General features: G+C 42.1%; 1 protein-coding gene across 2 annotated transcripts in view; it reads right to left on the bottom strand.

Annotated features, from left to right (window-relative positions):
• The window catches only part of LOC117355639 (chloride channel protein D-like), a 236,796-nt gene that overhangs the window by 60,755 nt on the left and 157,205 nt on the right, over window positions 1–18,836 (bottom strand). For both annotated transcript variants that reach the window (XM_033934508.1, XM_033934509.1), the window contains exon 12: window positions 16,751–16,917. In XM_033934508.1, the coding sequence (XP_033790399.1) occupies window positions 16,751–16,917 (167 nt within the window). The remainder of the gene's footprint in view (window positions 1–16,750; window positions 16,918–18,836) is intronic.

The following is an 18,836-nucleotide window of genomic DNA, read 5'->3' on the forward strand; positions in this document are numbered from 1 at the left end:
CACCTCAGAGGTGAAAATCTCCACCAGAGAGCACATCTTTTACTGGCTTTGTCAGACTTTACCTATTAAAATGGAGACAGAGGAAAAACCTCACTCTGAGCTTTTTGAGTTTATTGACTAAATCTCCTCCAAATGACTACATAAAAGTATTTTACATTTACATAGGGTTATGAGAGATACTCTATTTAAGAACTGGGAAAATCCTGTCAGTCCAGGTAACTCCTAAAAAGACTGACACAATGTACAGAATACAGAATGTCCAGGTTTTGAGAGAACACAACTTAACATAGAAACATAGAAACATAGAAATAGACGGCAGATAAGGGCCACGGCCCATCCAGTCTGCCCACCCTAATGTCCCTCCCCTACCTTTGCCCTGTGAATAGATCCCATGTGCCGATCCCATTTGGCCTTAAAATCAGGCACGCTGCTGGCCTCAATCACCTGTAGTGGAAGACTATTCCAGCGATCAACCACTCTTTCAGTGAAAAAGAATTTCCTGGGGTCACCTCGTAGTTTCCCGCCCCTGTTTTTCCACGGATGCCCTCTTGTTTTCGTGGGACCCTTGAAAAAGAAGATATCTTCCTCCGCCTCGATGCGGCCCGTAAGATACTTGAACGTCTCGATCATGTCTCCCCTCTCTCTGCGCTCCTCGAGCGAGTATAGCTGTAATTTGTCAAGCCGTTCTTCGTATGGAAGATCCTTGAGTCCCGAGACCATCCGGGTGGCCATTCTCTGCACCGACTCCAGTCTCAGCACATCCTTGCGATAATGCGGCCTCCAGAATTGCACACAGTATTCCAGGTGGGGCCTCACCATGGATCTATACAATGGCATAATGACTTCCGCCTTATGACTGACGAAACCCCTTCGTATGCAGCCCATGATTTGTCTTGCCTTGGATGAAGCCTGCTCCACTTGATTGGCAGACTTCATGTCCTCGCTGACGATTACCCCCAAGTCTCGTTCTGCTACCGTTTTTGCTAGGATCTCGCCATTAAGGGTATAAGACTTACATGGATTTTGGCTGCCCAGGTGCATAACTTTGCATTTTTTGGCATTGAAGTTGAGTTGCCATGTCCTAGACCATCGCTCCAGTAGGAGTAGGTCGTGCATCATGTTGTCGGGCATTGAATCTTCGTCTGTTGTGCATTTGCCCACTACATTACTTAGTTTGGCGTCATCGGCGAATAATGTTATTTTACCTCGAAGCCCTTCTGCCAAGTCTGTTATAAAGATGTTGAATAGGAGTGGGCCCAAGACTGAGCCCTATGGTACTCCACTAATCACCTCCGTCATTTCGGAGGGGGTGCCGTTCACCACCACCCTTTGGAGCCTACCTCCAAGCCAGTTCCCAACCCATTGCGTCAATGTGTCACCTAATCCTATAGAACTCATCTTGCTCAGCAACCTGCGGTGTGGTACGCTATCGAATGCTTTGCTAAAGTCCAGGTACACGATGTCCAGGGACTCCCCAATATCCAGCTTCCCCGTCACCCAGTCAAAGAAGCTGATCAGGTTGGATTGGCATGATCTCCCCTTAGTAAATCCATGTTGTCGGGGATCCCGTAGATTCTCCTCATCCAGGATCTTATCCAATTGGTGTTTGATTAGAGTTTCCATTAGTTTGCTCACTATCGATGTTAGACTCACTGGTCTGTATTTGCTGTTTCCATCTTTGAGCCTTTCTTGTGGAGTGGAATGACGTTAGCCATCCTCCAGTCCAACGGGACGCTGCCTGTACTAAGGGAGAGGTTGAAGAGTGTGGACAGTGGCTCCGCCAAGACATCACTCAGCTCCCTAAGCACCCTGGGGTGCAGGTTGTCCGGCCCCATTGCTTTGTTAACCTTGAGCTTTGACAGCTCACCGTAGACACTGCTGGGCGTAAACTCAAAGTTACTAAACGGGTCAACTGAGCCAACCCTTGTCTGTAGCTGAGGGCCGAGCCCCGGCACTTCTCGGGTGAAGACTGAGCAGAAGTATTCATTTAATAGTTGGGCTTTTTCCGAATCCTTTTCCACATAGTCACCGTCTGGATTCCTAAGACGTACAATCCCGCCTGAGTTTTTTCTTCTATCACTGATATAACTGAAGAAGGATTTATCTCCCTTCTGGATGGTCTTTGCTAGAGACTCCTCCATGTGGAATTTAGCCTCCCTGACTGCTGTTTTGACGGCTTTTGATTTGGTCAGGTAGTCTGCTCTAGAGTCCTGCTTCCCCGATTGTTTGTAAGAGATGAATGCTTTTTTCTTCTCCTTGATGAGGTCTGATATCTCCGCAGTAAACCACTGTGGCTTATTGTTCCTTCGCCGTTTACTTACTGATTTAACATAGCGGTTTGTTGCTTCTTGTATGGTTGCTTTCAAAGTCGACCACATTTCTTCCACGTTATCGGTTTCTGCTTGGCTTTGTAGCGCCTGGTGAACGAAGTCTCCCATTTCTTTGAAATTTGTGTCCTTGAATTTGAGGACCTTGGTCAGTGTAGTAGATTTAGTGAAACCTTTCCTGAGACTGAACCATACCATGTTGTGGTCACTGGAGGCCAATGTGTCACCCACCAAGACCTCTGTGACACTTTCTCCATTGGTAAGTATCAGGTCCAGTATTGCCTGATCCCTTGTTGGTTCCAACACCAGTTGCCTGAGTCTTGCTCCCTTCATAGAGTTTAATAGCCTCCTGCTGCTGCCGGAAGCAGAGGTAAGTGTAACCCAATCCACATCAGGCATGTTGAATCACCTAGCAATAATGTGTCCCCACGCAAGGTGATATTTTCTATATCTCCGATTATTTCCATATTCAGGTCATCCTGTTGTCTTGGGGGTCTGTAAATTACGCCAAGATACAAGCATTTGTCCTTCCCTCTGGCCAAATTAACCCAAAGGGATTCCCCAGTATACTGGACATCTGAGATTCTCGTGACCTTAATGTCATCTTTAGTATATAATGCTACACCTCCTCCCATTCTGCCCTCCCTGTCCCGGTGAAGCAAGTTATAACCCGGTATGACCATGTCCCACCCGTGGGAGTCTGTGAGCCAGGTCTCGGATATCGCCACCACATCCAGGTCGGCATTCCTTATTTCTGTTTCCAATTCCAGGATCTTGTTTCCTAAACTGTGTGCGTTGACGTACATAGCCCTCCATGTTGTATTTTTGTTACGTCTCAATGGGGATATTCCTGCTTGAGCTACTTGAACACCTTTAGCATTATTTGTGATTTCCTGAGGCCCAGAACCACAATGTGTATTCCCCATATACCCAGAACTACAGTGTGTATTCCCCCTAGACCCGGAATTACAATGTGACCCATAAATATGATGTGACCCTACTCCCGACTCAAAAGTGTGTGCACTCACCCCTGACCCAGACCTAGAATTTCGGTGACTACTTACCTCAGCCTCAAAAATGTATTGGCAGTTTAGTTCGCCAGGTATGTTGTTTGTGCCTGTACCCTCCCCTGACTTACCTAGTTTAAAGCCTTGTGGAGTAGATGGGCTAGGCGATGTCCAAGGACATTCTTCCCTCTTCTGCTAAGAACATGTGGGTCACTGTGGGCCAATATATTTGGTCAATTCTGAAATAGCAATCGATGTTCCAACAAGTTTCCATGCAAATTATTTGTGTGGAGGCTCACCGTAATCCCATCCAATCAGTTGATGTGAGAGTGACTTTAACATATTCACAGAGCCGAACAGTTGGGGCTTTTTTACCTTCTTTCTTTTTTATAGCCATCAAATAAAGTCTGACCAGAGGGTAGGAAAAGCTTCAGTTATAAACAGGAGTCATATAGAAAACCACAAGATAAAAACATAAAAATAGCTGTACAAGTTAGACCAATGGTCCATCTATCCCAATATCCCATCTCCACAGAGGCCAATCCAAGTCACAAGTAGATGGCAAAAATCCCAAGTAGTAGCAGCATTATATGCCACAGATCCAGAGCAAGCCATGACTTCCCCCATATCTGCATTTTTTTCTCCAGGAACTTGTCCAAACCTTTTTTTTAAACTGCTCTCACCAAATCCTCTGGCACCACATTCCAAAGCTTAACTATTCTCCGAGTGAAAAAATATTTCCTCCTCTTGGTTTTAAAAGTATTACTCTGTAACTTTGAATGTCCCCTCTGGCCATTATTTTCTTTAACAATATATTTTATGTATCATTCAATTTCAATTTAAAGCACTTTATACATTTCCAACATGGAGGTTTTTATGCCAATGACTGGAAAAGGGAGTTTGGAGAGATCTTGTGGTTTTTTTTTTATTACATTTTTAAAGTAAATTTTACATAACTTTCAAAGTATCAGCATCATAAATCAAACAGAACATACATTTAAACAAATATCTCTCCAACCTGGAACAAAAAAATATCATAAAGGCTCCTTTTAGTAAGCCGCGTTAGGACTTTAACATGCAAAATAGCGCCCGCTAGAACTTAACGCCAGCATTGAGTTGGCGTTACTTCTAGAAGCATAGCGCATGTTAATTTCCTGCATACGCTAAAAACGCTAGCACACCTTAGTAAAAGGATCCCAAAGTGTTTGAATATATGGATTGTAATGTTTGGACTTGATTGCAACTGTACTATTGATTGTTTTTAAGCTATGTATTTAAAAATTTAATATGTATTGATATTATTTTTACAGTTTTTGTCTCAGTCCCTGACATACTTCCACTAATCATTAGTGAAGATATGAAGACTACCAATCAAGTGGAGAGAGCTTCAACCAAGGCTAGAGAAATGCTGGGTTGCATCCGAAGAAGTTTTGTCAGCCGAAAGCCTGAAGTTATAATGCCGTTGTACAGGTCCATGGTGAGACCTCATCTGGAGTACTGTGTTCAGTATTGGAGGCCACATTATCAAAAGGATGTGAAGAGAATGGAATCGGTTCAGCGAATGGCCACTAAGATGGTCTCAGGACTCAAGGATCTCCCATATGAAGAACGTCTAAGTAGGCTGCAGTTATTTTCTCTCGAGGAACGCAGAGAGAGAGGGGAGACATGATAGAGACGTTCAAATATCTTACAGGCTGAGCTGAGGTGGAGGAAGATATCTTTTTCCTTACAGGTCCCACGGCAACAAGAGGGCATCCGCTCAAACTCAAGGGTGGGAGACTTCATGGCGACATCAGGAAGTACTTCTTCACCAAAGGGTAGTTGATTGTTGGAATGGTCTTCCATACCAGGTAGTTGAAGCCAGCAATGTGCTCAACTTCAAGAGATGATGGGATAAACATGTGGGTTCGCTCCGGGGAAATGCTTAGGGGAGGGTTCTTTTAAGGGGAGGGTTCTTTGAGTGGGCAGACTTGTTGGGCCGTCGGCCCTTTTCTGCCGTCATACTCTATGTAATCTATGTAATCAACCCGCATATAGTATAACTTGTACGTAGTAAAATCTAAAGAGAGAGATAAAGAGAAGAAAAGAAGAATAATCAAATATAAAAGAAGAAAAAAAATCAAGAGGAGAGAGTGAGGTTTTCCTTTACATAGCAGTCTAGATACACCCAGGGTGATCGAAATTGAGAATTCATAGGGAGGTTGTTACCGCTAAGCTTAATAGCCTGTTCATATTTTACATAAAGATAAACAGAGTTCCACCAAAACATGTAATTCAATAGTGGTGGTGTTTTCCAATTTTTTAGAACATGTAAAATACCAATAGCTAGCCGGAAATCTATCGGTTTAGGCAGACAAGCAAGAGTAGTAAAACAAGGATGTTGTGAACAAAGTATTATGGCATAATGGTAATATCCGCAGAGCATTTGACAATGTCCTTGATTGTTAACCAAATTTGAATCCAGAACGGTTTGACCTTATCGCAGTAGAAAAGCATATGGTTTTTCTACATGATGACTGAGGCTTTTACCACCCTCTAGTCCAGGGGTATGGAACTCTGGTCCTCGAGAGCCATATTCCAGTCGGGTTTTCAGGATTTCCCCAATGAATATGCATGAGATCTATTTGCATGCACTGCTTTCAATGCATATTCATTGGGGAAATCCTGAAAACCCGACTGGAATACGGCTCTCGAGGACCGGAGTTCCCTACCCCTGCTCTAGTCAGACTTTATTTGGTAGCTTTCAAAGTGATTTATAACTAAGTATAAATAAGCTAGCTCTATTTGAGCTTTTTTGGATAGCTTTGTTTTACCCTATTACCCCTAGTATATACAGTATATTATATTTTTAAATAGCACCCATGCCTGATGTAAATTTTTTACTTTTTGTAGCTGCTCCTCTAAGTTTCTTTTTACCATTCTCATGTTACCATAGTCTCCTTTTTTAAAGTTAAATTCTATTGCATTGGATTTCCTGTGTGTGCATACTCCAGAGATTATATCAAATCTGATTATGTTATGATCACTTTTATCAAGTGGCCCAGCTCCATTACCTCCTGCACCAAATCATGCGCTCAACAAAGGAATAGGTTTAGAATTGCTTTGCCTCATCTCGGCTCTTGAACCAGCTGCTCCATAAATCAGTCCTTGATTTCATCAATGGATTTTAGCTCCCTAGATTGCCATGATATGACATTTACCCAGTCAATATTGGGATAATTGAAATCACTCATTAGTATTGTGTTACCCAGTTTGTTGGCCTCCCTAATTTCTGATAACATTTCAGCATCTGTCTGTTCATCCAGGCAGACGGCAGTACACTCCTATCACTATCCTTTTCCCATTTATACATGGAATTTCTACCCATAGAAATTCCAATGTGTGTTTTGGTTCCTGTAGAATTTTTAGTCTATTCAGTTCAAGACATACATTTAATGTTATGTCTCTACCATTTCAAGTTCAAGACATACATGTAATGCTATGTCTCTACCAATTTGAGCCACCCTATCATTGCAAAATAGTTCATACCCTGGTATTACAGTGTCCCATTTGGTTATCATCTGTCCATCAGGTCTCAGAGATGCCTATTGTATCTAACTCTCCTATCTTGTTTCTTAGGTTTCTGGCATTTGCATACAGACATTTCAAACAATGTTTGGCATATCCTATTTACAACTTGTTCAGCCATGTTTAAAACCTATCTGCTCTATATTTAAGGACAGTTGGTCTACTATGGATTCTATTGAAATTTCGCTATCAGGATGCCCTATTGTCCTGTTTTGGAGATATCTTTTTAAAAAATACCTTGTTCTAACCATGTTGTTTTGCGCAACTATTGGCCTTCCCCCAGTTTCTAGTTTAAAAGTTGCTCTATCTTCTTTTAACTGTTGATGCCAGCAGCCTGGTTCCACCCTGTTTAAGGTGAAGCCCATCTTTGTGAAATAGGCTCCCTCTCCCCAGAATGTTGCCCTGTTCCTAACAAATCTAAAACCCTCCTCCCTGCACCATTGCCTCAACCATCCATTGAGACTCTGGAGCAGGGGTGTCCACACTTTATGGGCTTGCGAGCTACTTTTATAATGACTAAGTCAAAATGATCTACCAACAATAAAATTAAAAAAAAACACAAAGCACACTGAAAGGCAGAGAAAATGTTAATTATTCATATTCCGGGTTTTTTCAAAGAGGTCACGGCAGATGACTCTATGCAATGTCACCTCAGTAACAAAATACAAAAATAGACAAATACACCCCCCTCCCTTTTTACTAAACCACAATAGTAGGTTTTAGCACAGGGAGTTACGCTGAATGCCTTGTGCTGCTCTCAATGCTCATAGGCTCCCAGCGCTAAAAAACGTTATTGCGGTTTAGTAAAAGGGAGCCATAGTGCAAAATATAGACAGCAGATATAAATTCTCAAAACCGACACTATCACTATCAAAACTGATCACTAAATTGAAAATAAAATCATTTTTCCTACCTTTGCTGTTTGGTGATTTCATGAGTCTCTGGTTGCACTTTCTTCTTCTGACTGTGCATCCAATCTTTCTTCCTTTCTTTCAGCCTCCTGTATGTTTCCTCTCCTCCAGACCTCATTCTCTCCCCCAACTTTTTCTTTCTGTCTCCCTGTTCCCCCTTCTTTCTGTCTCCCTGTCTGCCCCTTTTCTTTCTTTCTCCATGCCCTCCCCCAAGCCACTCGGTTTGCTGCCACCGCCATCGGGGAACAGCCCCCAAGCCACCGCTGTCCCAAGCTTTCCCTGCAGAAGCGTCGCGCTGACCAGCATTCCGCTCCCTGATGTCAATTCTGACGTAGGAGAGGAAGTTCCGGGCCAACAAGGCATTTCTCCTCATTCCATCCAGCCTGAGCCCCATCTCTCCTTGATCCAGCATTTCCCTTCTGTGTCTGTCAGAATTACCATTCCACCTATTTTCCAGCATCACCCTTCTTTGTGTCCATCTCACCTATATCCCTATCTCACCACTTTTTCAGAATCTTTATTTGTCTCTGTCCTTGTCTTTACCCCATGTTCACCATTTGCCCTTTCAATGTCTTTATCTCCCCCCCCCCACACACACTTTTTCAGCATTACTTCTATGTCTCTATTTCACCTCCTCTTCATGTCCCCTCTGTATCTCTATCCTTATTCAGTAGGTCCTGCTTACTCTTTCTCTTCTTTGTGTCACTATTTCCATTTTCAGCTTTCCCCCCTTTCCCTTTGTTAATGCACCCTGTAGCCAGAATCTTTCCACCCTCCCTCCACTCCGGCCCAGCCCAGTATGAAATATTTCCTTTTCTTTCCCTCCCCTCTCTCTTCTACTGCCTCACCCACGAGTCCTGCATCTGGCCCTCTCCCTTCTACCTGCACCTGGCAAAACCCCCTGCTCCATGGCTCTCTTAAGCAACTCGTCAGCAGCGGTGATCAAGACAAGCTGCCGACATCGAGGCCTTCCCTCTACAAGTCCTGCCTTTGTGGAAAAAGGAAGTTGAAACAAGCGGACTCGCAGAGGGTAGGCCCCGACGTCAGAAGCTTGTGTCGATCGCTGCTGCTGAGTTGCCGAAGAGAGCCACGGAGCAGGGGGTGTGGCCGGAAGCAGGTAGAAGAGAGAGGGCTGCTGGAAGAGGTAGAAGTTCCAGAGTATGACACCGACCCGGGCCAGGATGATTTCTTTTTCAGGCTGTTGCTGCTGCCGCCGCCGCCGCCGCCACGCCACCACGCCCCCCCCCCTCCCCCCGAAATGACAAAAACAGCCTAATGCCCGGCGTCAGCGTCTTTGACGTCGGGGAGAGGAAGGCTGATAGGCCCGGTAGATCGGGACGGCAATACGAGTCTATCACAGAGCTCGGGATGGGCTCTGCGATCGACTCACGTTGCCTTCCTGAGCTACCGGTCGATCGCGATCGACACGTTGGGCACCCCTGCTCTGGAGTGTTGTCTGTCTCTTGGGTCTTGCGCATAGAATGGGGAGCGATCCTGAAAATGCTACCTTGCAGGTTCTGGATTTTAGCCTCCTATCTAAGAGCCTAAATTTGGCTTCTAGAACTTTCCTACCACATTTTCCTGTGTCATTGATACTCATATGTACCAAGAGAGCAGGCTCCTTCAAATCACTGGCTAAAATATTATCTAGGTGATGCATGAGATCCACCACCTTCGCATCAGGCAGGCAAGTGACTAAGCAATCCTTACATCTACCAGCCACCCCACTATCTAAATGCCTAATGGTTGAATCTCTAACTACAACAGATGTCCTAACCCTTCCCTCTTGGGCAGAAGCCTCTGGAAACACCTCTTCGATGCAAGAGGATATTGAATCCCCTGGAGGGCAGGCCAGTGATGCTCTTGCTTCAGGAAACCTTTCTCCTCCATGACAGCACAGAAGTCTTAGATCATCTAATCGTAAATTGCTGACGGTCCCCTTCCTTCATATAATAGGAACCAAAAGCTAATCTCAAACGTTTCAAAGGCCTACTCAAGAGTCATTTGGTTAAAGAAGCTTTTAACATTTGATTTAAATTTTACAGTATCCTTTTTAACTCCCTTAAAGAATTAAGCAGCAACGAGCCCTTTCCTTTTGTTTTTTTCCTTATTTGTCTTTCGTTCCTATCCAAATTGTATTTCTAACCCTATTTCCTTTTGTCTCCTGTCTGTCTGTCTCATTTATCCCTTTTTAATATGCTAATTATTAGTTGATGTTTCTTTGTAATTTGTTGGGGGGGGTGTAAGTATTAATGGTACTGTTAATGGCATTTTTATTATGTTCATGCTCTTTTTTTATTTATATTGTAAACTCACTTAGAAATTAGATAAGCGATTAAATCAAATTTTAATAATAATAATAATAAAACCTTGAAAAGTTGCTAGATTAGAGGTGTGACTTCTCTTCTATGTCCCTGTAGGCCTCCTCTATAAACCTCTCTGTCTGCTTCAGCTCCTCTAGGGGGTGCCACATCACAATATCAATCTTAACCCTTCTTTACAAAAAAAAAAAAAACCTCTCTGGATCTGTTGGGTACAAAAAAAGCAGTACCTTGAAAGCATTTATATGGAAACCTCAAAAGTAGCATCTTGAAATGATATGACACATTTACAGTGCATGAAAATCTCAGAAAGAAGGTTGCTCCTAGTGCCAAAACCCGAGGCTTTACTCTTAAGAACAGCCCTCTATATAACTGAGTGCTGCATGGTATATTTGGGGAAAACCAACTCTCTGATCACAAAATAATGCTTGTTTTTTGGTTGGTTTTTTTCCTTAAAATAAGATTTCAGAATCAAAAACTTCTCTCTTCTCAGTGGACAAAGAGATGAGGAGCTTAGTACAAGAAACAATTATATCCTGTGAGTCCTCAAGGAAATCTCAGCCAAATCAAATTTACCTGAGGGTTCTCTAACTGTCTGGCTCATCCTCAGCCTGAGACTCCACATGCAATAGTTTTAGAACACTGAAATATTTTGAAAGAAGACTATCAACAGGTTTAACAATGGAAAGAATGTTTCTGAAATGCTTTTTCAAAAGAATTTCAGTATAGGTTCTTCACCTTTATAGTGTTTCTCCAAAGCCTTCAATTTATGATGAAGCAATAAAAACTAAGGGACCCTTTTATTAAAGCACATTAAGAAAGTGATAAATAACACTGGCATTAGTGCCTTATAACCATTTTCAATAAGGAGGGGCTACTATACCCATAGATGCCACCTGAGCCCAAATCAGTGGCAGTGAGCCCTTGTCCCAAATTCCGCTCCCAGGATTTTACATATGGTAGGGGGTCCCTCACCCAGCACTCAGGCAGCTGTACAGGGATGAAACAGCCCCCTTCTGAAGCGCAGGACCCACAAGCTATTCAAACTGTGTCTTACCCCCTCCCATGTCCCGTAGCAGACCACAGGATTGAATATAAAGCTTAACCTGTAAATATGGAAATAGGTCCTGAGACAGCAAATCACATTTATCTTGGAGTTCTGGAAAGGGCCTGATCTCCCTCCTAACAGTGTCCCAGAACTGCCCTGCACACACCAGTCCCTTAGCCTCCCATGCCGCAAACACCCACCCCCACCCATCTCTGCCTGGCACAAACTCCAGATTATAGCACAGTGGAGTAAGCCACGAATACCTCATGAACTCCAACAGCAAGCCCCGAACCATTCTCCACACCCTCAAGGTCGTCCTGAACTAAGTCAGATCCCCCTCCACCCCCACCACCCCCCATGGGAGCCAAGGAAGATGCAATAAAGGTGCTTGGGCAGGCTCTTCCTGTTCAATCGCAACCCAGGACTTACATTGCTGTGCCTGCCACTCAATGAGAACCCTTAATTGGGGGCGCTTTGTAATATTTCATCACATTCGGAACAGATATCCCCCCCTTGCTTCTATATAGAACCCGCAGGCCATCTATGAGCCTAAATTAAAGGTAGAAAATCTTCTCTGTAATCCGTCCAAAGTGGAACGGCTTACCCACAATGACAGGGTCTGAAATAGAAACAACAAGCATGGGAGGATCATCATCTTCATCACCTTTATACATCCTACCCATCTGTCCAAGTCCTGGCGTATCTGACGTAATAAAGGGACATAGTTCAAATCATAAAGATCAGCACCCAGGGGTCCAAAGTAAATGCCCAACAAAAAGGAAACAACTCCCTCAACGTTTTCATCTCAGCCTCTGGTAAATTGATATTCAATAATTTTGATTTATTCAGATTAACTTTAAATCTCAACACGTCCCCATAAGCAGACAGCTCACCTAAAACCTCTCTCAGGGCGTTCATAGGGTCTTGAAGCGTGGACAACAGATCATCTGTAAACAAGCTCATCTTATATTCCCCTGAAACTGTTTGGATCCCCCAGATACCTGCATGTGTCCTGACCCGCTGAGCTAAAGGTTCAACCAAAGCAAACAAAATGGGGGAGAGGGGGCACCTCTGTCTGGTTCCATGGGACAAAATAAATGGGGCAGAGTAACTACCATTCACTTTAATTATTCTCAGAGGTTTAATATACAAAACCCTGGTCTACGCTTGCATTCGAGGCCCCAACCCAATAGCCTCCAAGATCCTAAATAAAAAAGGCCATCAGACGCAATCAAAGGCATTCTCTGTGTCAATAGTTAGGAATACTGTGTTTTGCTGTAACCTATAAACCCTCTCCATCAGATCCACCACGCTCCACACATTATCACCCACCTGCTTTCCTACCACAAAGCCAGATTGATCGGAATGTATCAAGTGAGGTATCCAGCTCATCAATCAATCTGTTAGGATGCATAGGAAGAGGTATGGCCAGTAGGAAAAAGGAGGTATTGATGCTCTCTAAATGCTGAGACCTCATTTAGAATATTGTGTACAATTCTGGAGACCACACCTTCAAAAAGATATAAACAGGATGGAGTCAGTCCAGAAGAAAGCTACTAAAATGGTCCAAGCTCAGATGCCTAGTGGGGGATTTTTGATGGAATAAGTTATGGAATTTAGTATTTACAACATCCATATTGGCATCTCTTATGCAGACTATCTACTTCCTGCTCTATAGATCCTATTGGACTCTAAAGGGTTCATTTTCAAAAAAGAAAGATGTCCATAAAATGGCATAAAGTAGCACTTGGACATCTTACTGGTCAGCCCTTATATATACCAGTAGTAGAACACTGCTTGACTTTTTCATAAATATGAAGGGGTTGTGGTGAAGAAGACACAAATAAGTAATCACTAGTAATTACTAGTCTAAATTGGATATGTTTGTGGAATGAATGTTGAAGTATATGTTTTGGACATTTCACTTCTGATGCCAATGTATGTTTGTGGTGTTTGTTAATATCATTCAACAATTTACAAAGAAATTGAAACAAAAAATTATGACTGTCATCCAAAATGCTCTGTTGGGTAATGCAAAATTACTTCTCCTCTCCCCCCCCCCCCCCCCCCAACACCTCCTCCATTAAGAGATTTTTTTCCCTACACCAAGCCTAATGCAAAGACACTACAATAGCCCAAATATGTCAAAACAAATGCAAGCACACTAGTGGCCAAGTCCTTTTGATAAAAAATATCCTACCTTCAACTTTCCTTAACTAACAAATATTTTTTAAAAACACACACACATACTCTCACCGCCTTTAACATCTGCTTATCTAATGACAATGTCCCTTGAAACTGAAAACACAAGCTACATACTTGATCCTTAACCTCTCATCACACACCCTTCTAAGATACATATGGATGACTTAGGTCCAATTGGCATGACAAGCCTAAATAATTGCCCACACATGATTTTCCCAACAGGATGTAAAGCTGAATGTCATCAGTAACCATTTTTAAAAAAAACAACCCTCTTCCAGAGACATGGAAGTGGTAGAACTAGAGGACATGAATGGAAGTTGCTGGGCAGTAGACTTAAGGGTAATATCACAAAATGCTCGGAATGCCCTTCCAGTTGAGGTGGTGGAATCAAAAACAGTGAAGGAATAAAAAAAATGTGTGGGATAAGCACAAGGGTTCCTAAATAGGAGAGTGGAAGTAAAACATGGCTGTTGAGGAATAATTGGGAACTTAGGCCAGTTTCGGATGGACTCCTATGATCTGTGTCCCACAAATGATAAAAGACAGATGTGGATGAAGGAACTAAGGCCAGTGCCGGATGGGCTTCTATGTTCTGTGCCCTGCAAATGACAAAAGACAGATGAAGATTAGGGAACTAAGGCCAATTTCAGATGACTTTAACGGTCCAAATGCCATAAGATGGATGAAGATCTTAATGTTGAGATTAGTAAATTAAATATTGTTAGAAATACTTTTGGTTAGAAAATATTGTCCCAAGACTCATTGACATAATGGAAAATTGCAACCAGTGTTTAAGCATGAATGTCTTTAATCTGCACAGAATGGTAGGCACAGCTTTACCTTGTTGGGCAGACTGAATGGACCATGTGGATCCATCTGCCCTCATTTACTGCGTTACTGAGAATGGTGTGATCCGAAATCAAAAAGGCTAGAAGCAAACAAATATTGAAAAGCAAAGGAGACAACAGGGTTCCCTGAGGAACTCCAAATTGCAACGCACAAGGTCTTGATTGATACCATGGCCCCTATTTCTACAAATGTAAACCTATTTGAGAAAAAAGACAGAATCCATGCTCTTCCCCACTGCCAGCAAAATGGTCCAAGATACTGAATGCTGTGTTCAAATCCAACAATATTGTAAAGGTAAACTGTCACCTCCCGTGTCCAAATAGGATAACAAATCATCAAGCACAGATAACAGTGCTCCTAATTGCATAAGCAGTATTGGACAATGGAGTAACATGTCTATAGTAGATTCTAAACTTTTAGGAAAAACATGTACAAAAAGCCAGAATTGCTTTTTTTTCTTAATGGTTTTCAAACACATTTCTGACCACTTGTTTGGCAAGTATAAAAATGTATACTTTTTGAAATTTGGTCAGAGAGAGGATGATCACTTTTATGGCCCACATTTAGACCAGACTTAGACCAAATTTAACATTATTTTATTTATTTTTAGTTCAATGTAATTTTATTGCCTGTAAATGAAAAAAAAACCAATCAAAAAGAATGTTCCTTAAATCTTCAACAATAACATGGATTCAGGTATCACATAACAAGGGAAAGGAGTGCCACAAGTTTAATGTTTAGAAATGGAGAAAAGACCTCAGTGTCACGGTGGATTTATTGAAAAATTTAATCCCCTGGACAAGGCAGCACAATTACCCAAGAAGGTACTTTGTTCATTAACCCTAAGGATAACAAAAGCTATACATTGAAGAGTGTTACTACGTGCGACTCCACTGGGGTTATATATGCGATTCAGTGTCCATGCACAAAACTATACATTGGACAAACTTCTAGAAAATTTCGAATGAGAATGACAGAACATAAGTCATGTCTAACTTGGAAGCGCATAGAAGCACCATTGGTGGAACATTGTTTAGATCTAAAACATTCCTTTACTGACCTGAAATGTTGGGTGGTGGAACAGCTGTTTGTACCAGCTCGCGGTGGAGATTTCAAAACCATTCTAAAGCAGCAAGAACAATGTTGGATCTTCAATCTCGGCACATGTGCTCCAACTGGACTAAACTCTTTTATAGAATGGATTGCTTTTTTCTAAATGTTCTATTCCTCTCCTTTTTTGATTTTGAGCGCTGACGTCATTACGTTTTTGACATTTTCTGTAATCTATTTCCGGGATGCTGAGGAGCCATTTTGGTGGCAGGAACTTTGAAGCGATTAGCTCAAGCAGAAGGTAGTATATGATTATAGAAGATTACCAAGTTATCATGTATTTTTTTGCTGGTTTTTAATGCTGGTTTCTGTTGTTACAGCTTATTCCCCTGACAAAGTTTAAGATAGCGAAACAGGGGCCCTGTCGGGAGTTTGCTGAAGGGGGTCCCTTAATAAATATAGATTGAACTATCCAGACTCCGTATGAAAACCTCTTTGTTGCACCCTGCCGACATAACTTGTGGAAGAAAGTCCGGCTGCAGATAAGTTTTTTGTTTTTTTTTCTTTGTTTTGAGTTTTTGTATAGATATTGGGCATATAGCCATTAAAGTGAATATGCTATTTATATTCTAAACAATTTTTACTCAAATAAGGAATTATTGCATAGAATGGAGTTTTTCTAGACCGAAAATGTGTCTGCACCTTCAAATTTCTTTTTGAAGCTGCCTTGTCCAAGGGATTAAATCTTTCAATAAATCCACCGTGACACTGAGGTCTTTTCTCCATTTTTAAACATTAAACTTGTGGCACTCCTTTCCCTTGTTATGTGATACCTGACTTTATTGCCTGTGTCTGTTTTGTACTTTTGGTGCTTGTTTTGAGTCAGTAAATCGGTTTGTATATTTTACAAATACATGCGCCTATAATTGTATGCTGACTTTGCTAATTACCCCTTTAGCGCAAACTTTTCACATCTCTTTGTATTTTTGTACTTGTCTTTTTCCATCAGCACTACATTCAGTAACTTAGTAAGGGGGGCGGGCAGGCAGATCGCCCCAGGCGCCATCTTGTTGGGATTGCCGGCCTTGTACCTCTTTAAATCTTCAACAATGCGAATAACATCTCCCTCCCATGGCTCATGCCGGCCTAGCTCCCCTCTTAAATCACTTCTGGGTTGCAAGGCCAGGAAGTGACATCAGAGGGAAAGCCAGCACCAGCGCAAGCAGCAGTCCAGAGTAGCAGCTTGCGCTGGGGAAGATTTAAAGAGGTACGGGGGAGGGATGGCGCAAGTGTGGCATGGGGGGGCAGGGGCGTGGAGAGGAGGGCGTGAGGGGGCACCACTACTCCAGGCGCCTCCTATCCTCACTACGCCACTGATGTTTACCATTTTATTCCCCTCTATAGATACAGAAGCAGGAAAGAAAATCAGATGAACTTCAGATAATAACAAATGCAGGATACTTACAGTTTTTTGCCGTGGAAAACACATGGCATTGAATCTAAGTAAGGAAAGGACTTCAGCTTTAGCAAAGCACTGTACAGAGATGAATTAAACAAGTCTCCAATCATTTTAGCCACCGTTACAGCCACCATGATCACCAATATGGACTGTACATCATTTGTAATTTCCACCTTAAACAAATGAAAACAAAATGATAAGCAATCTGATAGCTCCCGATCCATGCCCTCAATACCTTTCCCCTGACGTTATCGGGACTGTCTGTTGACTGTTCTTGTGCCCCTTTAAAAGAGAAGCTCTATGGGTTATTCTATAAAGTAGCATCTCCTCCGGTGCAGTGCAGGGAATGCCAATTCTGTAACAGAATCACTGTAGAATACCAGTGCAAACCTGCATTGGTGAGCCGAAAAGGAAAGCATGCCCGATGGCAAGTCGATGGCAAATGGTTCATTCCATGTCAAGTGGTCCAGAGTAGAGAATGACACTGGGACAAATTTTTCTCCGTCCCCGCAGGAACTCAGTTTCCCACAAGTTTTGTCATTGTCCCTGTCCCTGCCCTATTCCTGTAAGCTCAGCCTTAACCGCACAAACCTCGAACACTTATGATTTTAAAATGTTTGAAGCTTGTGCATATGAGGACAGAGCTTGCAGGGACAGGAAAAGAATTCACTGGGACGGGAAAATGAGTTCCCGCAGAGATGGGGAAAAATTTGTCCCGTGTTGTTCTCTAACTCCCCACTCGACCATCTCGGAAATTGATGACATGTTTTTTTCAGGGCCCTCTAATGAAGATAACCATGAAATAGGGTACAGAGCAAAACTAGAAAAGAGAAAAAGGAAATGCAAGGATAATATTAACAGAAACAAATGTACTTTCTTTCTCCACAACCATAGGCAATACGGTCCAAGAATTAAGGAAACCCGAGAGTAATAAATTGAAAAGATCACCTTCAAACACCCTCATCAGCCAGTCAAACAGTGAACATATGAGATTATACAATTACTTTAACTTCCTCTCAGAAAATCTTCTACCTGTTCAGGGTCAAAAAATTGAAATTGTTTACCCTTATGCACAATAATACAAATAGAAGGAAATCGTAACGCAAAATTAGAGACTATGACCTCAATCTTTATTCAAAGAGCAAGGAGAGTCTTGTGTCACCTTTGTGTTTCTCTAGCTGAGTCAGGAAAATCTCTTATTTTTGAACCAAAAAACCAGCACTTCTAGATATCTAAAGAAAGTCTCAAAACTGTATTGTGATCAAGTTCAAAAGCATAAGACACTAGGAGAACAAGGACCTAATAAAGGTTGTGTTTGAACGACATTGCCTGTATCAGGAATTGTATAATCCAACCACCTGTCATAAGCTTTTTAAAGTGCTAAGGAAGCGTGGATAATGTTCACTTTCTGTGAAATGTCTCATGGTGAATAGCAAAACAGAGCCCCTAAATACATAACAGACCTCTTCTCATTCCCAACCAACAGACATGAGAGAAGTACACACCTAAAGTTCGTCTCCCCACCAGCCAGAGGATGCAAATATAAAAGATACCATCAACAACTCTTATCGTATCAAGCAGCCTTATGGGGCAAAGACTTAGAAAAACTAATTACACACACAAACTATGGAGAATTTAGGAAACACCTAAAAACTTACCTGTTCTCGAAACACCTAGGTAACGAACCAAAACAACAGGCCCCCTCGTAACTTGTAAACTGCTAACCCCTAATCACTAACTATGAATACATTACATTACATTACATTACATTAGGGATTTCTATTCCGCCATTACCTTGCGGTTCAAGGCGGATTACAAAAGGTTAATTTAAAAAAAAAAACAGAGTTACCCCATTCTATTTATGAAATTTCTCTAATCCTTCGTAAGCCGCATGGCACATCACGGCCCTGCAGCATACAAACTGTTGTTATTATCTTTAATGTTCTTATCATCAGATGTACACTGTTATACTCTGTAATTCGCTGTATGTACAGTTTCTCGTTATTGTAAACCGCCTAGAAGTCGCAAGACTGTTGGCGGTATATAAGAATAAAGTTATTATTATTATTATTATTACTTATGACAGTAGCTT

Source organism: Geotrypetes seraphini, chromosome 2 (genome assembly GCF_902459505.1).
Source record: "Geotrypetes seraphini chromosome 2, aGeoSer1.1, whole genome shotgun sequence".
NCBI lineage: Eukaryota > Metazoa > Chordata > Amphibia > Gymnophiona > Dermophiidae > Geotrypetes > Geotrypetes seraphini.